At 42.9% G+C, this 25,626-nt stretch overlaps 1 protein-coding gene across 1 annotated transcript; it reads right to left on the bottom strand.

Moving 5' to 3' along the window:
• Positions 1 to 16,767: 16,767 nt before the first annotated feature.
• Positions 16,768 to 17,795, bottom strand: LOC108162654. Its single transcript, XM_017297487.2, has 2 exons — positions 17,527 to 17,795; positions 16,768 to 17,462 (listed from the first exon to the last, which is right to left on the bottom strand). The coding sequence occupies exon 2, from the start codon at positions 17,450 to 17,452 to the stop codon at positions 17,096 to 17,098; it is 357 nt and encodes a 118-aa protein (XP_017152976.1). The 5' UTR covers positions 17,453 to 17,462; positions 17,527 to 17,795; the 3' UTR covers positions 16,768 to 17,095.
• Between the last annotated feature and the right edge of the window lie 7,831 nt (positions 17,796 to 25,626).

The following is a 25,626-nucleotide window of genomic DNA, read 5'->3' as shown; positions in this document are numbered from 1 at the left end:
AACCATTCTTGAACTTGCTCGTCTACTATCTTTTGTTCACTGCTTGCTAAACGTCTGGGATGTTGGTAGACTGGTAGCTCATCCGTTAACCCTAACTTCATTCTTACCTGACTCCTAGAATTTCTTTTTGGATTATACTCCCTGATCATCCCTTTCACTTGACATGCTTCTAACTGCGATAACTATGTCCATCTTATCTTCAATTTTTTTTTTTGAACTTAACATACACAAACTTCTAAACTCTTTCAATAGCTCTGAGCAAGAAACTTGTTCCTCATTCCTCATTCCTCATCCTGTGCAACATCACTCACTACTGGGACCTCAGATCGTCGCACAAATTCTGTTCCATCTTTGGTGACTTTCATGTCAATGTCTTTTAAAATGTTCCAAAATAGCTTCAAAAGCTATGTCTTCATCTGACACAATATTGAATTCCACTTTCATATCGATTCCATCGATCTTCACGGGTATCATTACACTTCCAATAGTGATGATCTGAAACTGGCCTATTCCAGTCAGACATCTTTGGCGACCTGTCAATTGACCAATTCCTAACTGAAGGAAAACTCTGCGGCTTAACAAGCATAAATCCGCCCCTGTGTCTACAAGACCATTGAACATTGCCTTGTGTACCACATTCTTCAGATCTAGCCCAGAGGACGTAAACATACCTGATGGTTTCGTTACCATATCCCCCTGCACTAAGTTTGCTCTTTCCTGCTTTGCCTGTCCTTCAACCCTGCAAGCTGCTGCTTTATGACCTGGTTGGTTGCATTTAAAACATTTGAAAACGTTCTTGGGACAGTCTTTCTTCATATGTGACGTATCTCCACACTTGTAACATTTCCTAACTAATTCTGAACCTTTTCCTTCATCTATTTGCTTACCAAAACTACGCGATTCATATTTGTTTGACGACTTTAATGGACCACACATTTTCTGATAAACTTCAATCTGATTCTTCAACTGCCTCATGGTTCTGGCTTGATACAGCAATCCCTTATAGGTTCGACTATCCGGAATACCATTCACAAAGTACTCAATCAAACTTTCGTCTTCTAAATCAATGGTTTTCGCGATCTCCATCAGAGCATACAAGTATTCCTGCAACGTTTCGTTTTTCCTTTGTTGTCGCTTATTCGATCTCCGATGAATCTCACCGAACTCTTCTGTCAATGCTTCCTTCAATCTATTCCAATCCCGAACCTCCCGCTGACTGCGTATGAACAATTTTGCTGCGCCACCTAACAATTGCTTAGCATAAATAAATGTCTGCAGCTGATTCCAGCCTACGGTCAGTGCACATTCTTCAAGCTCAATTATCCACTGATTAACATCCAAGCTATTTGAACCGGAAAACTCTGAAACGCTACCTTCCACATCCTTCAACGTGAACCACGACCTAGCTGAAACTGGAGCTTCCATTTCTCTGCGACTTATTCCGGCCAATCTATTTCCGATTTCTTCAATTTCAACTTGTTGCGGTTCTGTTGACTTCAATGAATGTTCATGTTCAACCCCATCACTCTCATTTACCTCCACTAAAAGATCATAGTGAGTAAGAAGCCGGTTTTGCAAATCTACCTTTCTACCAACCGTCTCCAAACCTAGTTCGTTTAACTTAAGCCTCAAATCCGCAACTAGCAGTGCCAGAATCTCGTCCTTTCTCATCTTATACAAATTATATTCTTATCGTATATTGTAAATAGTAATATTTATATAGAAATATGTGGGGTTATACTTACAGGACACTGTCTGGCTGCCGCGCACGCAACAAAGGTAGGCATCACCAACCGAGACAGTTGTAGGAAATGTTATGAAAATGGGGTCATCGAAACCCTGGAGCATCTCATCTGCTACTGCCCGGCTCGTGTACTGGGCATCGCTAAAAGAAGCCTCCAAGAAGACGCCACAGGAGCCGGTGGCCTATGCCAAAGACACCCCCAATACCTTCTTAACAACAATACAATAAATTAATTTATTTTAAGTTTTCAAAGGCAAAGATTTGAAAAAAAACACCGCAAAAAAATTTAAGTTTTGAATTTGAAAGCTTAATATTTTCCAGAACATAAACTTAAGTGACAAATTGTTTGGTTCCGATTTATGGCTGAATTTATCAGCTTTTCAGAATTGCAAAGTCTGCGCTAGGTTCAGAGATATGTTCTCTGTAACGCTTTTTGCTTTTTGCAACAACCAAGCGTAAGTTATTTAGATTAACTATACCTAGAAAAAATAAATGATTAAACATTTTTAAAGCCCCAAATCTATCAAATCATCGCTTTGGTTCACAGCGTGGAGTAGTGTAATCATCTGTTTCCATTTTTCCTCAACACTGTCTCTTTCTCACTTTTCTCGCAAAAACATTTGTCGTTATATCTCGCTCCCCTCCACGAGGAAGAGTTCGTGACAGCTAGAGAAAATGAGTAAGCGCGTGGAAGCGGTGGCGTAGCAATGGAAAATTGATTTGTTCCTTCTGATTTTAATAATATTTCCTTCTAGTCCAGATTCTGCAATCTGATAATCATATCTAGAATGGTAGATGGTCTATGACCCTGGGCGGCGCGAAATTTAGAAACACACTTGTAGAAGTCTGGATACAAAATTTGACTTCTTTGGCTCTTATAGTCTCTGGGACCTTGTCCCTTATCGACTTGACTATTGATGCTGGTCAAGAATATATATACTTTATGGCGACGGAAACGCTTTCTTCTGGGTTTTACACCCATCCAATTTCACCACAAATCTAATATCCATTGTACTCTTCGAGCACCAGGTATAATAAACATATTGAAATATGGAATAATAATATAATATATTGTATTCTGAGCCAAGAATCAAGAATATGTACAAGTAATTCCAATTAATTTACATATATACATATATAGCTGTTCCGTTCAACCTTGCCTGGGGATTCAGTAGGGACTCGAACTGGAACGGAGCTCCCCCTGGAACGAGGATTTCTAATTTGATTAGCCAGACATGGGTGCTGGGTGTTGTTAGCCGCATCCATCATCTCCATTGCCATCTCCTGGAGGATACCTCATCAACTGTGCTGCGTTCTTGGACCGAGGATGATTAATCCGATCTGCCAGTCATATAGATGTATTTGTTAGCCTGGGCTCTCCATCTCCATTTCCCTCCATTTCATGTTGGCGAGCATTTAAATTTTAATTACACTTTTAGCGTTTGCCCCGCTAACCAGCTATGGAGGAGGACCCACAGTAGGAACAGTAGAGGCAGGAGCCACGTCTCCTTTGCCAGTTTCGCTTTAACGACAATTTATCGCCTTGGATATGGCCGGCGTCAGGTGCAAGTTTGCTGTAGTTGGGTCTGGGTGGTCCTGGACTGCGTTCAGTTTGGAGGCCAGATGACGTTCATTGCAAATTAGCCAGTGCACTTGAGGAACTGTGAGTGCGAGTTGGAGTGTAGATGAAAGTGGGTGGTTGCTACGGCCACGGGCACCGCGTCGTATGCGCAATAAATAAATCTGGCGTAATTAAAACGCGCCCTCTGCGACATCGCTTCAACTGTCATCCTCCATATACGTGCCCGCTGTGGTCTCTTTGTCTCCGTTTCTCGGGCTCTGTATCCGCCGCTCGCCCCTGAGTTCTCATTTTTCCCATTTTTGTACCCGCTCCTTGTTCCTTTTATCGTGCTGTTTCCCATCGTCAATTCCGTTTTGTTGCCTTGGCAACGGCGCACAAAATTCCAGGCTATAAATTACTGTGTTTCCAGGAATTCGACAAAAGGGAGCAAACAAAAATGCTTAAGAATGAAGAGTAAAATTTCCGAAGAACGTGAAATACCCTTTCTAATAATGAAGGCAATCTAAGCAAGATGATACTGAAAACTTTAGAAACTGTTCATCGATGTCTAACGATAGACCCTAGGATTGATTTACTGGAAATCTTGTGATCCTAAAACGATTGAAATGGATGTTCACTAAGCCAATGAAAAGTCCAAAAAGAATTCGAAACATAATTGAATCGATAACTACAGAAATAACATGTATCCTCTAATAATCCCAACCAAATTTCCCCTAATTCACTAAAGGAGCAGATCAGCAGCATTTGGGATAGGGCATATTCATAAATTAATATTCCCTTTTTGGCTCAGCTCCACTCCGCGCTTGGCATCCAGCGTAAAGATAACGCAAACAAAACCCAAGCAAACTCCGGCAAAAGGCCAAAACGCGTTCATAAATTGCGTAATAAAAGCACACCCTAGGGGCTCTAACGCATCTAAAAGACTGAAACCGAACGGAGGACAAATCGAACAGGGCTGACAAGGTGCATGTGGAACGGAATACACCGGACTGAATATAACTGGATTTCACTTGGGATTTTTATTCTCTTTCCACTACATATTGATTGGGCTGGACGTGCGATGTTAAATTGAGCTTGGAGCTTTTTTTGAGTGTATTGTAGGTATCCTGCTAGGAAAAGTTGGGACCCAAAAATGGAATAATTATATACTCAGAAGCAGTACCGACTTCAATCTGAAGTGAATTAGCTATGGGAAAATTCAAATTCGATTCTAGATTATTCTAAGATAATAATTGTTTATGAACTGCCTAATGAGATATGGTCTAGATGCAGTAGTCAGTAATACATAGTATATGAGCTTATAAAATTAAACATGGCTTACGAGTATGAGAATATGATTATATGTATGTATATGAAGCCGTAAGCATGCACCACCTTTTTTGATCGCTCCTTGTTGATGTAATGCTGGAATTATGAGCCCAAAAGAGATATCGCTGAAGGTAGATTTAAAAAGTGAAAACACGTTCGTTGCTGTAAAATGAAACCTCCATATCAAAGAAGTTCACATATTTTTTCTCTCTCTGCCGTTTTTTTTACACCCGATACTAAACATGTGTATAGTCGTATATTAGATTTTTGGTAAAATGGATGTGTGTAACGCAGAAGGAAGCGTTTCCGAACCCATAGAGTATATTTATTCTTGTTCAGCGTCAATACACGTAGCCAAATCGATAGAGCTACATATGTCTGTCTGTCCGTCCGTCCGTCTTGTTTGACGTCTAGTTCTCAGAAACCATAAGAGCTGGAGCAACAAAATATCACATTGAATCAAGCTTCTTTCAAAATTTTGCCACGCCCTTTCCGCCCCCAAAGAGAACGAAAATCTGTGGCATCCACAATTTTGAAGATACGAGAAAACCAAAAACGCAGAATTGTAGAATATTACCATATCTAGCAGACTGCCGTATTAAGCTGGATTAGATCGGATTATTATTATAGCCAGAAGGCAAAAATCAATATTCAGTGGCTACGCAACACGATCTACGCGCATACTTATTTTCTGTCTCTCTCTCTCTCTCTCACACGCTCTTTGTGGTGAATATGCGCGCCCTGTGGAGGTGGGAAGCCGTACTGTACCATACCGTCGGGTAGAGTCGCGGCCGTTGCTGCGATTCAAATCGTTTCCCCTAGTTTTGTTTAGTTTTGTCTCCGTTGCTCTTTCTTGTATGCAGACTGTCCTTTTTTTGCTCTTTTAACCATACATTGTGGGCCCATTCTTAAATCATTGCCCCTGACTGTCTTTCTCTGAAGTTTTCTCACACCTCTGCTAGGACTGGTACCCCGTTCTACTCCGTTTCTTTCCTCGAACAGCGTATGGCAATTCATCTCTGCTTTTACTTGGCTGGCAGCATGCATGACAGATGCCACGCCCACGGGAATGATACGCGGCAAGCTTTTCGCGGTCCGGTCTTGACTTGCTACATTGCATGGTCGCAGCTTGCGGCAATCAAAGCAGCTGCATTGCGAGGCTTCTGGGCGTGGAATGAGCCGCGATTTCTCCTGCTGCTGTCTTGAGAGGCTGGCGAATCCTCTTAATGGCTGCTGCTGGTTCCGTCGCATAGTTTGCCATTTGGCTGCCAGCTTAGTTAAATTTTTAACCCCCCTCCGCTTTCTGCGTCGCTTCAGTCCCAGACTGAGAGACTTGACAGGAATGCTCTTTGGGGGGTAGTGTGAGCAGCAATAGATTGAGATAGCTGGGCAGGGTCTATCTTCAGAAAACCATGTAACAAGGGTGTACCCAGGATTTCTCGAAAGGGAGCAGAATTTCTTTTCTCTCGTTACCGTTTCTCTTAAGCTGGATTGCCACCAATTCGATTACAAGACCATAAACCATTATATATTATACATACCTCTCACTATCACTGCATGTTTTTTTCCAAAATGGTATGTATTGCTGGTCTTACTCTCTTCAATTGAAATGTAGTGCAGTACGACGATTATTTCACTCACAGTGCATAACCATATGCAGAAATACTTAAATGAAATTACTGATATCAATTACTGTTACTGTTATCATTCAGACATGATTCAGACGTAGTCCTTGGCCAAGTCTTCACACTTCTCAACGTACTGAATGACCGTCAAGCAGTAAGCAGAATTTCTAGGGTCATTCGAATTTTTTGATAAAAATAAAAGTTATTTCTGCATACTGGGTGTTGAGCTACTGCACTTTTTCAGCAGCGTGGATTCTATTGATTTCAAATACAATAATAACGCAGGGATTGGTTAATATAGCAACTGAATTAAATGTTTGTTGTGTGTTTGTGATATATAGAGTTAGATATACCACGAAAGAACGACGAGTCAGTTGGCTTAGATCGATTCAAAGACGATGTCGATTGAAGACGCAGGGGTAGGTTCAAGACGGTGTCGGTTGGAAGAACTAGAAACCAAGACGATGTTCAATACCAAGTGAGTGACAGGTGCAGACTAAGTTCAAGGGCTGGCGGGCCGAATTGCCCGTGCAAACAACAACAAACAATAATAGGACTTTACTCCACACGTGCACCACTGGCTATGCTATATGGATTGGCGAATACTGGGCTGCGTACCTTGTCGTGGGAGGCTAAGAGTCTTTGGACGTGAAAAAGAATGGCGCCCTCAAACCAAGTGCTGGAGTTGATATGTCCAGATCAGCAGGGCTTTTAAAATTTAGACTAGACGACTCGAATTTTCTGCCTTCCCCAATAGGCCAATATTGGGATGAACTTGGGCACAGCAACACTCGAAGATCGGCGCGATGTCCAGATCGAGGCCCGTCAGCAGATAGAGGGGACTCGTTCCGACGGATCCGACGCTGATTCCCTGTCCTCTGCTCCATCAGGCACAATCCAATGCTCCAGTTGGCATTTAATTGTTCGAAAACTCCAATTGGGTGAACAATCAAGTAAGAATCCCTTTGACAGTTTTAAGGTTTGATTTCCTCAGAAAACGTAGAATGCGCAGTAACGGGAGAAAACCGCTTAGTGATCTCAGCGTCACGACAACTCTTCGAAGTCATAGCACAGTTCACACTGCCAGTTTCGTCGTAGTTCAGCCTCCCGAGCTCGCTGTGTACGGTTTCAAAAGTGCCGTGCAGCTCCTCGATCTACTTGCGCCTTCCAACGAGCATGAAGTGGGCTTATAAGGCAGCTCTCAAGATAACTTTAAACTGTTCCTCCGTTCAAATAATGCCTTTCAGCTTCAGGAAAGCCACTCTGCTTCCAGCACTGGTCACTGTACCGTTGTATCTCGAATCCATACAATGAGGTTGATGAGATTAATGAGATATTTGCCAATCAAACTTTGCAAGCATTTAGTTTAAAAAGGAAGAAGGAGTTCAATGTGATCAGTGTTGGTATACATTGTTATATAGCGTCATAGTTCCAATAGCTTGGCACTCGGTTTCATTTATTCATTAGTGCATCAATCGTCAATGCTTCATTAATCAACCATTCAAATGTTGGGCAAGAAAGTTGAAGTCAGTTAGAAATCTCGCTCGAGTCAAGCATACCTATTGATTATAGCTTTCAGACCTAGTCTAATTGGAGGAACACTGATATGCCAGAGCAAATGCTCCCAATACGAGATGACATTTATCATCAGACCGCATTCAATTTGCATTTTTCCTTCGTGTCTGTATCTGATAAACGCCATGTATCTGTGGCTATCTGTATCGCTTAAAGGATTTCTCTCGTTCCTGCTCCTGTTTCTACTCCTCGTGCTGCTGGTGGTTCCTGATTAACCATAATTTATGTTGGCCAAGTGGCGACCATTAGCGCCGCAACCTCGCCAACGTCCATGTCCTCGTTCTCGTTCTCCTCCTGGTCCTGGTCCTGGTCCTATTCGTTGTGCACGCTGCTGCTGCTGGCCATGATAAATTCTCCGCATTAGTGTCCAATGGCGGCCAACAATAAATTCCCCCACACACAGCCCCCACTCCCAAACCCGCCCACTGATTGGCGCTTGTTTGGTTAATTTCGTTGCGGGAATTTTAAATCATCTTTAAATTAGGGTCATGCCAACTCAATAAACCAAGTACGGAAGTGTGCGGTCCAGATGAAACGGGGATGGGATGGGGACCTTAGCTGGCGGTAAGCTTTTGCTTTGGGAATTCCACTCTTCCACTCCCTCCCATCCGCCGTGCCGTTCTGCTACACTAATTGAGTTGATTCTACACACAGACAAGCACACACACACATGGGGGTACGAGGTGTACGCGGTGCCGCACTCACACACTTGCCACATTCGGCAAACAAATCACGTAGCAAATGCCCAGTCCATTCCTCGCCAGTGCCTCAGCCCCAGATTCAACAAAGTGCCAATACCACCTCTGATACCAGCAGCCCCTAATCCTAATCGGCACCATTGCATTTTACTTTATTTAACTAAAAAGTAGACATGCAGGAATATCTTCAAGAAAGGTTTAATTACACAGCCCGACACTAACTTTCGTTAAAATAGGTTTTTTTTAAGATATAAGTTTTATACCCGTTACTCCAAGAGTTTATGGACATACTAGTTTTGTGTTGGATGTGGATGTGTGCAACACCCAGGAGGCGTTGCCAGGATCAATAGCCCACAAACATTCCCGCTCGATTTTGTATAGGGGGTATCGATTCAAATTCAAATTTTCGCGCTATTGGTGGTACACACATATGTGTATATGTCGAAAGTACGCATACGAACAAGAATATATTTTCTATGTCGGGTAGGTCACTATCCCATTACATATGTACATATGTATATACATAGTGTCACAGTTCGATGGTTCCTTACCATTTCTATCAGCCTTAAAGCCCAAGAGTCTTTAATTTAATTATTTCTCTTACTCCCCTTTTGTTTCCATCTCCTCTTCTGTCTCTCTTTATTGTTCTCGTTCTAATTGTAATTTTCATGGTGTTGCAGAAAATTTACATTTATTTCATTTGCCTTGGCTCAGACGTGTAAATGTTCTGCTGCATTTCACAATGCTTAAATGTTGCAGCTCTCACTGTTTCCTTCCTCTCTCTTTATATCTGCCTTTCGGTGTCTCTTCCTGCATCCCACTCTTCTTCTGTGTGTTATGCATATGCATGAGACTTAAGCAGGGCCACACCTCGAGGTGGCGCCACCCAATACCAAATTATCGACACTTAAAATGTTGCAAGCTTCGCTTGCTTGGCTCTGCCCCTGCCACTGCCACTGTCCCACTCAGCCCCAACACACTCCTGAGCACTGCTTCGTGTCGTTGTTATGCCACGGAATTCCCGTCGACGCTTATGTAATCTTAATGTTTATACAGCTTATGCTTTATAAATTCGTCTCCATTCCTTTCCCATCCACATCCACTCCCCAACCCCTTGCCCAATAAACCGTCTTTCCCCCCTTCATCTGCTTCACTTATTTTGGCGCCACGGCATCGTCTTCCGGTGGCATTTTGCGCCACCGTAGTTGAAACTATGTACTTTTTGTACTCGAATACCCTTCCACGGGATACTACAATTTTTCCTAAAACTGAACTTTAAATATCTTCAAAAAAACGTAATGAGTATTTCACCTATAAGCAGAATTCTCTCACATGTACATCAATAAATAAGCTGTCAATACAACATGTTACAGCCTGCCTGGAAAGATTGATTATATTATTAAACAATATGAATCATATTGCTTTAGGAAAAACTGTATCTCTTAGTATAATCCAAGCCAACTTACATCAGTCACGAAAGCCGAGACAATCGTGATACGTGATAGTATATAATACTCCATTTTTATTTTCGTCTATACTCTTTCCAACCAACGATAAATATTTTAGTTATTTCGATGCAGCACCTACTACTACACTCTACTCTCAACGGTTATAGCTCCATTCCTCCATCGGATTGATGCTAATCAAGAATATATGTATGTTCCGGGTCGGAAAATTGTATCTTAAAATGTATATCTGGAATTGAAGATCGGAATTTTATACAAGGAACGATATCTGTGAATGACAAGGGTATCCGAAGCCTAGATCCGCTTCAGCTGGCATTGCTGTGCTTGCTGCTTTCCTCTTTTCTTGCCCTTTTCTCCACATTCGTTGTCGTTTGTGTTTGTTTATTGCCAATTTCATTGCTTCATTGCGAATGCTACGCTTATCTGGACCAGCTCCTGGCCCGTTCCGAAAGCAGCTCCATCTTCATGCGCATCCCCAGCCACATCGCTTCTACTTTATTTTGGCTGATGGAAATATTTTTACGACAAGTTTTTCGAGAAGATTTGCAACATTTGCAGAAAAGGCAGTCAGGCTCCAGCCAGCAAGCAGCCAGCCAGCAGCCAGCCAGCAGCCAGCATCTAGCCAGACAGCGGAAGTGGCAGTGAGACTTGCGCGAATCAGCGCAAAAATATGAGCAGCGGGGACTTTTACTGGCAACAGTGGCTACATTTCTGATGGGTTGCTGGAGAGTGGCAGCCCGGAATGAGCACACACATTTTGGCCATAAAACGCTTAACGTTTATGTGTTTGCTTTGATCGTCTCGAACCCGGGATGAACCCATCTGACCCCCAATCAAGGCAACCATGTCCGGTACCTCCGAAGGCTGTGAAGCCCTCTTTATGTTATTGTCAGGGCCTGGATCTTTAGTGAGTCCCCACTTTCATCTCGTTCATGAATTTTGCATGCGACAGCATAATGAAAAATTATAATTAAGCACCTGCGTGATACGAAAGGCGAGCGAAAGAGATATGGCCACTCGTTCCCCAATTTTTCTATTTTATTTTTGCTGGTTTTAGAGTCCACGCACGTTTGAGCATAAAGTACATTTTATTGGCATGCCTTTTGCGTTTGGCTCGGAACAGAACTGTCTTTCCTATTGTGTGTCCTTATGGCGCTGTAAAATGCTGCCTGATTAGTCGTCCAGATCGTATAAACTAGCCGGTATAAGGATATCTGTTAACCACACAAATAGAAATGAAACATGGCTGGATATTTTAGATAGAATTTTTAGCGAATTTCAACGATTTAGCGATTTCCTTATATTGGCTTTCATTATAGTGGATTATTTTTCAATTGCAACTACATACGAGTATACTGTTGCGCTGCGTACATCAGAATTATTTGAGAATCGCGAAATATTTGAAATTAATCACACAAAGAGTTTCGATAAGTACAGTATGTAAATATGTTTTATTTTTGAAATGGCTGTTCTTAGCAAACGGACTCGGGTCCGTCCGACGCTCCGTTTTTAAGCGATACAAAAAAAGGTGTAATTCAGTTTGATGGCAATTTAGAATATCAGGCAGACAGGTGTATCTTCTGCTCTGCCGAAGAGTCTCCCTCACATTAATTTGCTTTTCCATTGAGAACCACTGGGATAAACTTAAGCGAGAAATTGAAAATACGATCTGCCAAAGCGAATGCCAAAAAGTGCTGTACATTCCTGTAGAAACTTTTGTGGTGGTGTTGTGTACGCCAGTACTTCCTGAAAGGAAAAAATGAAACAACCATTAATATCCACTTCTGATCACAATTTTGCCTGATTGGGAAATAGCTCTGCGACTCTCTGACTTGATTCATATTTTTTGTTTTGCTGTATCCGTCGCGTATGTGTAATGTATGTTTTTTATTGCGCCACACCCAACCCCTTGCAATGCAGATAAATATTCAATTGCAAATGGGGGGAAATATGCGGCCATGGAGACGCAGATGCCAAGAAGGCATCGGTGCCAAGGATGCAGAGGCACACGCGAAACGAACGCGCTTTAATTGCAAATTGCGCTCCTTTACAAGCGAGACAAATACGCGCGGACCTGCCATTTGGCGAAAGTCAGCCATCCCACGCCATCCCACGCCATCCCACGCCATCCCACGCCAGACCTACGCCACACCGCCTGACCTCAGACCATGACTCACCACTTGTGCGCCTGGCCGTTAGCATTAGACAAATGAAGCGTCGTGCCGCAAAAGACAACTTCGCCGGCGGACTTGGTTGGAATTTTTTTGTTCCGTGCTTTTGGGAGCGTAATTAGATAAGCTGCCTGGTGTCTGCCCCCTCCTGGCCCATGACAGTGTCACAACAAGCTGCTGACAGATGGAGCGTCATAAAGGAAGCAACACCCTCCCTATGCCCCGTCACCCATCTTAGCTTCCACAGCAACAATGCGCCGCAAAAAGTCTGAGGTAAGGACAGGAGCAAGGAATGAGCACACGAATGGAAGCATGGATTTGTCACGTGGCGTGCGACTTAATAGGGCGGGGACGAGTACCGGGTGGTGGCGGAGGACAAGGAAACAACATGCAATTATACGCAATCAACATAAATCATTCAACTTGCCACACACAGAAAGAGGCAGGCAAATGTACGAGGAACACTTTAGCTGTGGTCGAGCGTGGTCTCGCCGCGCAGAGAAGATGGTGGGGCAGGTCGGCCAAAAGGTAGTTAGGCTTGTCAGAAGCTAGAGCAAAGATAGCTTTGGATAGGCGTTGCCGTTGACGTTGGCTTTTAACTAATTTGCAATTGAAATTCCTCAGCCGTACAAAGCAGCATTTCTGTGAGCTGCTCGCATTACGCATATGGACGCATTGGGAAACCTTTGGCTGCGTGGCAAACTGCCTCTTAAGCTTTAGCTGTTTGATGTTCCTGAAAAATGTCATAAGGACACTTGAGCTGGTCACTTGAACGTTAAAACTAGGTAAAACTCTTCAATGCTAATTGTTGCTGGGAGCAGAGCTGTGCAAATCACGCTCGATCTTGAATAGCCATTTATAGTTACGATTAGCTAGACTTTAAAAACGATTAATATCTTAACTTTTTTCCTGACTGCCAAAACAGGTATGAACGAGCCACGGCCAGGGTTGCGGCTCTACTTATATGCCCGATACGTAGTCAGTATATACTATGTATGTATGTACATATTTAATATTAGATTTATGTAACCTATACAATATATATTATACGTAATTAAACGTAAGCGCCGTAATTGGTATCACTCTCTCTCTCTGTCTTTTGGTATGGCTGTTCGCAGAAGGAACAGTTTGGTTTGTTCGTTAATACAGAGGTGCAAGGCAGACCGAGATCTCTCTCAATTTTTTACTTTTCATTAGAGATGGGAAAAATATAGAAATAAAGATAGGAGAACCGATTGCTAGCTATGTTTGTAATGGAAAACGAGTATTACGGCGGGATGTTGTTACTCAGCTATGACCGGCACGTATTATTTTTAGCTGCTGGATCGCTGGCAAGGGGGGTAAAGTTTTGTTAGCCATAGTCTTAGGCCCTTAATTTTCTTTATTTTCAATACAACGTGCAAGACAAGCCAACCAATTTACGACCATATGACACGGACAATTTCCAATTAGACGGACGGACTATCCTCATACGTATCGAGGAACACTTCGCCCATCCTACCCTTGTTATGAAGGCAAGAGCTACAGGCATCTAGAGGGGGAGAGCAAAATAAAAGATTTATGTAAACATTATGAAGGTTTAAAACTCGATTATGCATAATACACTTGAAAAGAAACTCTCCGACTGGCCTAGAAATTCGCGCAATAAGGGATTTAAAGAAAAGAACGTTATAAATATTGATAAAATAATGTAAATGTCATTAAGTAAAGTAGTACACGGCAATCAAAGAAAATATACCTGAACAAATATAGGTACAATATTTCTTGCAAACCACTTATCAAGGAATCAAGGAACACTCACTTTGTACTGCGATTTCTGATGGTTGCTACAAGCTGTGGTAAATGTTATTATTATAATTCGGTGCGTTTATTATAATGTTTGGATCGATTCAAATTTTTGTTTGTTTTCGGCATGAAAGGTGCACATGCTTCTCTTCTTTCTTTAACTTTTTTAATTATTATACCCGATACTCAAAATGAGTATTGGGGTATATTAGATTTGTGGTAAAAGTGGATGTGTGTAACGTCCAGAAGGAATCGTTTCCGACCCCATAAAGTATATATATTCTTGATCAGCATCAATAGCCGAGTCGATTGAGCCATGTCTGTCTGTCCGTCTGTCCGTCCGTCCGTCTGTCCGTCTGTCCGTCTGTCCGTCCGTCCGTCTGTCCGTCCCTATCAGCGCCTAGTGCTCAAAGACTATAAGAGCTAGAGCAACGATGTTTTGGATCAAGACTTCTGTGATATGTCACTGCTACAAAAATATTTCAAAACTTCGCCCCGCCCACTTCCGCCCCCACAAAGGACGAAAATCTGTGGCATCCACATTTTTAAAGATACGATAAAACCAAAAACGCAGAATCGTAGAGGATGACTATATGTTCTAGAGTGTAAAATCTCAACCAGATCGTATAATTATTATAGCCAGAGTCAAGAAAACAATTTCATTCTTTCTCGCTCTGTCTCTCTCTAACACACAGGTTTCATGGTCGGCTTTGCCAATTGCAAAATATGAGTTCAAGGATCTCAGAACCTATAAGAGCCAGAGCAACCAAATTTGGTATCCACACTCCTGTGATATCGGACCTTGACCGTTTCGTGTCCAAATTTCGCCACACCCCCTTCCGCCCCCGCAAAGGACGAAAATCTGGGGCACCCACAAATCTCAGAGACTATTAAGGCTAGAGTAACCAAATTTGGTATCCGCACTCCTGTTAGATCTCACTATAAAACGTGTATCTCAAAATTTCGCCCCACCCCCTTCCGCCCACACAAAGAACGAAAATCTGTTGCATCCACAATATTGCACATTCGAGAAAACTAAAAACGCAGAATCATAGCTAATGACCATATCTATCAGATTGCTGAATCTGGATCAGATCAGATCATTTTTATAGCCAATAGGAACAAATCAATTTGCAGTGGCTACGCAGCGCCCGACGTCACGCTCAGACTGATTTTCGGTCTCTCTCGCACGCACTCTTTGTCGTGTCGTTTAATATTAGCGGCGTCTGCCGGAGGAGAGCCATACTGACTAAGTATCGGGTATAACTGTAGAGTTGCGGTGTCCGCAGCAACTCACAACGTTCCCCCTCGTTTTTCTTACAAGAATGGGTCGAAAGAGTCATTGGTCAGAGGAAGAAGCCCGATAGGCTCTTATCCTGAAAAAGAAGGCAATTCTCTTCGGGCCATTGCCAAATTTATAAAACGATCGCATAGTTTTGTTAAAAATGCTTTAGAAAGGAAAACACGTCAGGAAACTCGCGGAAGGCCACAAAAAACCAGCAAAACACTTGACCACCACATTGTATCTTTGAGCAAAAGGACATTTAAGGCGTCAAGGGCTATTGCAGCAGAAATTGACCAAGAAGTTAGTGCTCCAACGATCCGTAGACCACTACAACAAGCCAACCTTCCAAGGAGAAATATCCCACTTATGCGCCATAAAAATATAAGGATGAGGCTAACTTTTGCCAAGGATCACAAAGATTGGGTAGGATGCAACAGAGACAAAACGTGGAGAAACATTTTATGGATCGACGAAAGTAAGATCAATTTATTTGGGAATGATGCGATGGAATATGCGAAAGGAATGTACGACGCCCTGAGGGAAAGGAATTCGATCCATGTTTTATTAAAAAAAACTGTCAAACATGGAGGTGGCAACATAATGATATGGGGCTGCTTTTCCTGGTACGACGTAGGTGTGGGCCCCAAAAAAAAGAGCGAGATACAGTGGATATTTAATTTTACCTACAAATTTAGCTTACAAAAAAATATTTAATCAATTAACAAGCTTTTTTCATTACAACACATGAAGTGTTCCTATTATTTTGATCAGCCTAAAATTGACTCTGAAGTACAAATTGAAAGCAAATACTTTAAGAATAATTGAGAACTAATTTTAAATTTTAAATATTTAATAAAATCTGTTTCTGTTATGTTAAAGTTTATGATGTGTTAAAGTTAGATGTGCGTACCTATTATTATGATCAAGTGTGTATGTAAAACTGTTTGTTCTTCTGGTCGTCTCTCCTATCATATTCGCAACTCCTCTTATATTAAATCTGCTGCTCTTCATCCCGTCTGGCCACTCCTCCTTTTCTTCACTAAGCGATGTTAGCAAGCATTTTTTCCTCTCGCTCACTCCACCATACGGGACCACTGCTTTATCTTCTGCCCTCATTGTCTCTGCTTCCACAAGCTCTGTTAAAGGCCCGAGCTGTTTGTGGTTATGGCGGTTAAAATGAGGCAAAATGAGGCATATATGTATGTATATAAAACGAGGGGGAACGTTGTGAGTTGCTGCTAAGGCCGCCACTCTACACTTATACACGGTACATAATCAGTATGGTTCTCCTCCGGCAGACGACGCTAACATTGAACGACACGACAAAGAGTGCGTTCTGTGATTCTAATTTGTATTTTCTCATATCTTCAAAATTGTGGATGCCACAGATTTTCGTCCTTTGCGGGGACGGAAGCCGGTGCGGCGGAATTTCGAAATACACTTGTGCAGGCAAAGCAGACCATGAAACGTGTGTGTTAGAGAGAGACAGAGCGAGCTTCAGAATCGTTAAAAAATAGATTAATAGATCAAGATTTTATATTTTACTTTATGAAGTCAGGTGATGAATTAGTGGACTGTATGATTTTTTTAATATGTCATTTATATTTGGTGTATCAACCGTTAATGAATTTATCTTTCCAAAATATAACAAAATCCAACTTATTTACTTGAAGTGATTGAACTTTGTGCATTACAGAGAATTTTCGAGAATCGATACACTTTTTAGAAATTTTTTTAAACCGAAAACAGAAACCGACCGCTGAAGGTCAATTAATTTTGGTTTGTATCATTCTGAAAACTATTACAATAAATTTTCACAACCAAGCCAATGGTTAAATGGCAAACCACATGATCGATTAGTTGGGCTCGAACGAGTCCAGTGCCAAGTTCTGGAAAAGTTCCAGCTGTAGCTGGACATATGCAATTACCGCGTCATAGCAAAAGCTCATGGCTTCTTCGAGGGTTACCCACTTGTCGATCATCTCACCGACATAGATAACATGCAAGTACACGGCCCCACCGATCATGGCATGGTTGAAGATGCCCATCATGTTGTTCGAGATGCCAGTTATGTGGCTTGCATTATTGTTGCCGTTATTGTTCCAGTTATGGTTACCATTTCCGTCTCCGTTTCCTTCGCCGTTACCGCTCCCACTGGCAACGGTGAGCCCAAAGGCATCGATTTGGGTTGCTGGATTCAGATTTATAACCATTCTGAAATCGCTGAGTGGCGAAAAACGGCAGATGAGATCAAGTCTCGGCTACATACACTCAGTTTCTGGCTCACCTCAATAGAAAAGCTGCTTACAAGGGGTTCCAGTTGAATTTCAATTGCCTCTCAGCTGATGGTGATCCTTTCTGTCGCGAACGATGAATCCTCAAATACTGTGTGGTTACTGCTGTGTGTGGTGCAGTAAGCCGGTATTGATATTCAGTTTCTGGTGACGGGTTTATTGTTCGAATTATTACTCGTATTGTTCGTATATATTTTGTGTATTCTGTGTTGTAAATATAATTGACATGAATGCCCTTCTCTTGACTAAAAAATGTATCTGACTTCCCTTTTCATGACTTCTAGATCTTAAAAAATTTAACAGGTGTCCCAGCCAGTGTTTAAACTGTTCTCAGTGTATACATTCGACACTCCGCACTTTTATTATTAATGAGGATTTATTTATGGTCACTTAGAAACATGAAGACTCTAAAATAAAATTAAAATTTATTTATTTTTCGATATCTGCTGGCTATATTTTCTAGCTATTGCTAGCTTAATGCTGTGGTTTCGGCCATCTGATTCAAGCACCACATCAGATTAAAGACAGATGCCCCTAACACTTGTTGCTTTCCACCCGGCCACCAGGTGGCGGGGTTAATGCTTTTCTCAGTAACTTTACAGATTTTCACTGACAACACTGATATACAAATACTTTACACAACTGTACCACAGACTGAGCTCTCTGTCTCTCTCTATCTCTCTGTATGAGTGTGGGTGTATGTCTGTCATCGCCTGCTAAAAATGGAATAAAAGTTCCACCGCAAAAGTTGTTGACATGGCAGTTCCCTCCTCTCCTCAGCCCTCCAGTAACCCTATTCCTTTTCATAAAACTTTATTTATAGCGGTAAATACATCGCGCAGAGCGAGATAGAAACAGCGCTAAGCGGAGCTTAAGCGGAGCAGAAGCCCCAATGCAATTAACTCACATTCTGGAAGGGGGATACAGAACAGACAGAGGCAAACAATCAAACGGAAATTAATTGCGGGACGCGTTAAAAGTGAAAGCAAACAGCTGTTCGGGAAATGATTGCCAGGCGCAGAGTTACAGAGTCACATAACCAACCCCAAATCATACCCTTTTCCCTTCCCGAACCATCTGATTGATAGCTGGTAGCGTGGGAGCATTGACTTATGTACGCCCTTTAGCGGGGGAGCACGGCAAGCTGTTTTGGCATTCTGCCAACTCATTGAAACTCATGTAAAGCACAGCAGAATTTTCCATTCTCATGTCACTGCCATAATCAATTCCAGTGATCCCAGGACCAAAGCTTAATTAAGACTTCATTACGTGTACTTTTCCGAAGGTGGAAATCGAGGAGAGGATTGAATCCTTATCCGGCTCATAATGAGGTGCCTCGTTGGATCGCCGAGTGCGTTAAATCTTAAAGAAACATTTAACTGGTTCACCTGTTGTCAATCCCCCGGAAAGCCTTGTAGGGAACTGAGCTTTAAGCAATCATAGCCTCGGGGCATGCCTTGGTTGGCTCCTGCATCCGTTCTGCACTCATTGAGCTCCAGCCAAGCATATGATAATGCTGCAGCCACAATTTATAATGCTGAAAAGTGGAAAAGGTTGAGTGATGTTGAAAAATGTAAACTTGATGTGAAAAACGCAATAGTTTTTGAAAGGACGTGCCTTTATGTCAAATGCACCCAGAATTTTCAAAATACGCGAAAACCGAACGCAGAATCCTATGGAGTGATCATATCTAGCAGATTGCCGAATCTGGATCAGATCGGATCTTTATTATGGCCAAAAGGAGCACATTAAATTGCAGTGACTACGCAATCCATTCCACGCGCTTACTCATTCCCTCTCGTCCACACAGTGTGCAGTGTGCGGGCTATAACGGTTGTTAAGTGTTGGCTTGAGAAAAGAGAGAGACAGATGTAGTGGAATAAGCGGTATGGAGAGAGAGAGGGAGTGAGGGATAGCATACGCTTACGCTTAAAATATATAGTAAAGGTTACATAAATCACTGACTGAGCATCGGATATTTTATTGTATTGCACTTACCCCGCTCGTTTTTTCTGAGTTTTAAAATTCTCTTATTCCACCTGTTCCTATTCTGGTTGGTAAAGCAACAATCCAGCGATGACCATCTGCAGGCCTTGAAAGATATATATGTATTTGCGCAACTCTTTGTCTGATTGAGTCATGAATAACAGCGTCAGTAGAGGAGCAGCAGATCGTCAACGGTCAACATAACCTCAAACGATATTTGACATTTACATTTTCTTCACTTTCTCCCTCATGTGGTTGCTATTGGAGTTTTAGATATACATACAAACATGCAGTTAACATACAGCATCAATTTTTCAATATTTCAATGTTTTCGCAATGAAAATTAAGAACTTGGTATGCCATTATTTAAAACACTTACAGTAATCATTATTTCAAAAAAAATTTTTAAAAATGATATATGTATACTAAGGTTTCTAGGAGAGAACATAAAATGTTCACGGAAAAAAGTCTACATACGTGGGAATTCCCTTTAATATTTCAAGAAATAGTAGGTAAAAAAGGGAGTCCCCGACTATTATGACGCCTATCTTCGTCGCCTATCAAGTTTATTGGGTCTTACTGTTACTCTTTTTTTGGAAAAATAAATGGAAAAAAAGAAGGAAATACAGTCTTTTGTGCAAAATTTGATTATCAGCCTTCGTAATGATACAAAATCAAATGGCGAAATCCACCGTCCAGACCATCATTCGCAACAACAGCAGCAACAATTCCACAGAAAATAGGAAGAGATCAGGATGACCAAAGAAGCTATCGAGTCGCGACGAGAGAAGCATCCTCAAGGAAGTCAATAAAAACCCGAAGATAATTGCACCAAAATTGACAGAACACATCGAAAAGTGTTTAGGAGTTATGCACCCTAAAAACCATTGCCAATTTTTTGTACAAGGTTGGCTTCAAGAGCCGAGTTCCACGTAAGAAACCATTGATTTCTGAAAAGAATCGTATTTTGCGGCTGGAGTTCGCCAAAGCGCACTTAAATAAGGATCCAAACTTTTGGAGAAAGGATACCGAGCATGATACCAATCGTCAAGCATGGAGGCGGTAGTGTAATGGATTGGGGCGCTATGGCGTCGTCTGGAGTCGGTAACTTGGTGTTGTGAAAGGGAATATGGATCGCCTCCAGTATAAGAAGATATTGGAAGATAATTTGAAACCATCGGTGGATACATTGAGCCTGGAAAGCAGTTGGATCTTCCAGCAGGACAAAGATCCAAAGCACACCGCACATGTTGTGCGGGATTGGTTGCTGTATTATGCCCCAAGACAGCTTCGTTCACCACCGCAATCGCCAGATCTTAACCCAATCGAACCTTTTTGGGACATTTTAGAAAGATTGGTACGGAAGTATGACATCAGCAGTCGGGAAAGTCTCAAAGCCGCCCTTATTCGAGCTTGGGCCCAAGTTCCGCCCACAACAACGGGAAATTTGGTGGCATCGATGCCCCGACGACTACAGGCTGTAATAGATGCCAATGGTGGACCAACCAAATATTAAAAATATAATAAGTATTAATATTAAGATGACTTTGAAACTATAATACTGACTGTATGTAGACTTTTTCCCCATGAATATTTTATGTTTTTGTTCTTATTGTTGAAAGAAGAATTATAAATTCAATTTTTTCCTTGATGTACATATAAATGTATGTCCACGTAGAAAAGTCGAATCCAAGCCCGAACAACCCACATTTCAATGTCCGTTCCAGGGTCTTTAACATAAACAATTTATGCACAACAAATTCAACTCTTTGAATGGAAGGGAACCAAATAGGAAAAAACGGTAGAACATGCGAAAACCGTAGAGTTTCGAAGCCTTAGATACCCTTACAGCCCAAAGGATTGCGAATAATGCTATATATGACCGTTGAGAATTACGAGAATTGTTGGATTCTTGTTTCGGCCTCCCTAATCTGTAAAATTGTACGAAATTTTCTACACAAGGCAGGTGTGCAAGGTGACCATCTTAATGGAGTGCGATATTCTTCCTAGTGTACGTGGCGGTCATCAGGAAAAACGAACACACCCGGTGAGATGTTACGGAAGAAGGCATGCTCCGGCTTTCAGCTTAACAACTTTCTGCTGGGTTTTTTAGCTAAGCCAAAAACAAGAAGACGCAAAGAAGGACAGGCAGAGGAGGAGACAGAAAAAGGCGAGAGAGAGAGAGTGTGAAGAAGATAGAGAGATAAAGGCAAGAGAGAGATAGAACAGAGGGAGAATGAGAAGAAAAGTGCGGGTCATTTGATTGTCTGTTTGGACGGAGAGACCTCAACACCATCGATGATAAGCGAGAAGTCAACACAAAATGGTGAATAGTGGGTCAGAGTCAGCGTTAAGACGGGAAGGAGCGGGTAGTGGTGCAGTGGATGTTTATTGGGCAGAGAGAGCGAGAAAGAAAGAGAGGGAGAGCTTGGTGTGTGTACAGAGAGACACGCAAAGTCAACGCAAATGGTAAATATTTAGCTCTCGGCTGCACTTGAGATTAACTTGGACACAGATGCAGCCAGGAATGTGTTGGTGTACGAGTATCTGTGTGTGTGTGTGTGTGTGTGTGTGTGGTTGAACTTGGCGCCAAGAGGGAGAGGGCCGGCAAAAGGTCCAGGGCTGACAGCAGGAAGTACTTCAACACAAAACCAAAGTGAAGCAAAATACAAACACACTCAAAAGTGAAAATGGAAAAAGTTTCAATGGTTTTATCATGTTTACTTTTATTTGTGTCACTGAGTGGTTGTATAAGCCCCGGCACGACCACAACCCGGACCCAGACCAGGGTATACACACGGTGCCGGGGTCAGGGGACGGGAATAGGATATACAAACACACACATAGCCATAAGGACCTTATGTTCAACGCACTCGAGGGAGATCACTGACTGCCGTGAAGTGCCCGGACAAGTGACAGCATTGGATTTCGATATGGAGCCCAGGACACTGAAACTGTCCTTGGCCAGTAGTTGAAGCAGGGTGTTACTGGGAAAAAGGACCGTATTGAAAGTCAAAGTAGGTGTGGCAAGTGGAATGGGGTAGAATGAGTGAGCCTTTAGCCTGAACATAGCACTTTTCCCCGAAACTGAATACAACTGAACCCCATAAGACTGCTTCGAGGTGCAACTTTACTGTCAGCTCACCGACCATTAAAGTGTCTTCCTGTCTTGTTCCACTCCGGGCATCTGCCTAATCAGCTCTTCAGCCCAGTGGAGTAAGTCTTGTAGTTCGGCCCTCGAAGACCCATTATTTGGTACGTTGCATACGCCATCCGTATCCGAATTGACTAGTTTTCTTATTTCTGAAATTGAATATTTATTTTTCGTAAAACAATGGCTGAAGCTGAATTGCACAAGGAGGCGGAGAAACAGAAACTTCAGTGGGCCCTGGTAAAAGCCGTAAGTTGATACTGTCCAATCATTACTTGCTGGACTGATTGGCTCTGACCAATAGTTCATGAATTCCTTCTGTTCCATTACCTAAGCTGAAGTACTACAATCGTGGCGAAAGAAATTTGTTTGTGGCAACGCTCGAAACGGGTATACAAACGGGTATGCATAATGCAATACGCCTCCTACAAGTTCCATTTGGCAAGGTCTGGCAGACAGTCCCGCTGGCAGCCAATGTTGTCCGCGAAGCTAACAAGCAGACGGGAAAAAGTCGGCCGCCTTTGATAGCCAAATTCATTAACCTGATTAAAATGGTCGAATACTTGCTATGTATTGATGCTGTTGCCACGCCGGGGCCAGGAGGCCAATAACCTGTTCGCCAGCGTACTCCGTCGGAGCCACAGCTGTGTGCCGGCCCTGACCGGATGTGGCTGTCTGGCATATAATCGGAAGGACTATTCCGCGGCGCTGGCGTTCTTCCAGACTGTGCTTGAGTAGGAGCTGCGGGGACAGTGCGATGTTCGGCTGGCGATTGCCCTGCTTCCTGTTTCCTGAAGAGGTATGATCTGGGCAAGGCCCGTCGTGTCTTTGAGCTGGCCATCGTGCAGAACGGACGCTCTTAGGAGGCTGTACTGGGCCTGGCCCTGCTGAAGCTGAGGAAGAGTGAACGCCAGGCCACGAAGGAGGGTATGAATCTGTTGACCGCAGCCCTCGATCAAAATATTAAACACCCCTCAGTGCTGAGCTACTGATGGGGCACATCACTGCCGGCAAGGTTTTCCACCTCACTAATCGCCCGGCACTGCCGGCCCAGATCTGCTACCAGATCGCTCGCAGCTGCATGCCCCAGGGAGGTTTAAGAAGGCGCTACAGTTCTACAATCGATCATTTCGAGTGCACCGGTAGGCTTAACCTTAGCCCCCAACTATCTAGGGCTGGCCCAGATGTGGCTGCTACGGGGACGGAAGGACAAGGCGGTGATCATTCTGGAGAGCATGCGGAAGCTGCGGCCAGAGCATCCATTTGGACTGCGCCTACTGTCCGCGCTCTATCAGAACCACAGGTCACTCAAAAAGCTGCAGCAGGCCATTGCTATGCTTGGCGGAGACTATGATAGCTTGATTTTGCTGGCCCAGATCTATGAACAGATGAAGCTCTGGAGTAAGACCATTAGTTCCTATCAGCAGGCCAACCAAGTCTGCTCAAGACAGGGCTTGACGGTGCCCGTCGAGTGGATACATAATCTAGGAAACGCCCATATGAAGAACAAGCAGCCACAGCAGGCCTTCCACACCTTTGGCCAGGCCCTGGAGAGGGAAAATGTGTGTGAAGTCATTAGGTGCTCACTCCAACTCAGTGGAAGCCGCGTTTGAGAAGATCTGCACAGATTCGACCTGGCCGAGATTTCCTACACGGACCTGCTTAAGCAGTACCCCGCAAAATCTGATTGCTCTGTGAGACTGAGTATATTGACGGCGAGGAGGAAGAAATTGTACGAAGCCGTCGATCCTACCAACCATTAGGACTATGTGGAAGATCCCTTTATGTTTAGGCTTTTAATTACGTTTGGTGAGTCTTATTTCTTGTAAAGGACACTGTTGCTCCCCTTGTTGCTCAAGGATTTTTAGATGGTTTAGATGTTAGGTCTCCACTTTTTAGTTTGGAGACTTTATGCTGATGTAATGCTCCTAGACAGGCTTAAGAGGATAAAAGAGGGATACCTGTCAGCACTTCTAAGCCATCGTTGGGCCCCTAAGATGCCACCACACTCGTTCGAAGCTTTTAGTTCCAGATTTATTGTTGGCCCTTTATCTGCACACCACTCCTGAATTATAGTTTATACTCATGCCAGCCTGCTGTATAGACGACTAAGTCATCAGCATACCCTTGGAATGGGATCACTTGGCTATTTAGGCTGAAAATAAGTTAATCAATGACCAGAGATATGATTCAAGTTTTGAACACTTCTTCTGTCTCCATCACATAACAGCTGATTGATAGGGAAATATTTTTCCTGGGCGTTATGTATCGCTTCGTAAGAGGTGTTGTCAAAACTCGTGAAGGCTCGCCATTTGGCACCCAGTTATACTTACGATCCAGTTATACTTCTTAATCTGGCCCTGGCCAGCAACGAAGATACGATGGCCATTTTTGACTCGTCCCCACCAGAAATGGCCGAAATGGAGCTAAAGGTGAAGAAAATATTTGAAATGGAGACCCCAATGAACGATGTTTTCCACCGCAGATACTTGGCGAGGTGCTGGAAAGCAGGTGAAGAAATGTCATCAGCTTCTAGAAAATTTCCTTCGGGTAATGAAACTGTGAAGGCACAACCTTCGCCACAGGGCAGCGACACCATCCCCTGGAGGGACAACTTATGATTTCCTTACAAATATTCATTATAATTTTTGACCCACCAACAGACAAAGCCATTAATTTTGATTTACCCTCCCCTCTGTAGATATGTACCTCCCCAATTAGACTAAGAAATAGATTAAGGAAACCCAAAACGTCGGGGCTTTTTTATTACTATAGGGTAAAAGAACACGGAACCAGTAGCAATAACCAACCAGAGCATCACCAGCGGCGGACCTGCCGCAACACAGCCGCAGCGCACCACAAACAACAAGAGAAAAGCACAAAAGAGAGGGAAACGGAGAGAGAGCCAACGATCGCTCCCACTCTTACACCCACGCATCCGAAGTCAGAGAGCCAA

Source organism: Drosophila miranda, chromosome XL, assembly GCF_003369915.1.
Source record: "Drosophila miranda strain MSH22 chromosome XL, D.miranda_PacBio2.1, whole genome shotgun sequence".
Classification (NCBI taxonomy): domain Eukaryota; kingdom Metazoa; phylum Arthropoda; class Insecta; order Diptera; family Drosophilidae; genus Drosophila; species Drosophila miranda.
Note: the sequence above shows the minus strand (reverse complement) of the source record. Positions and strands in the feature narration are given on the sequence as shown.

Bases quoted from the DNA above. Each gene is read 5' to 3' on its own strand.
- LOC108162654 (XM_017297487.2), bottom strand. From the start codon at position 17,452: ATGGTTATAAATCTGAATCCAGCAACCCAAATCGATGCCTTTGGGCTC.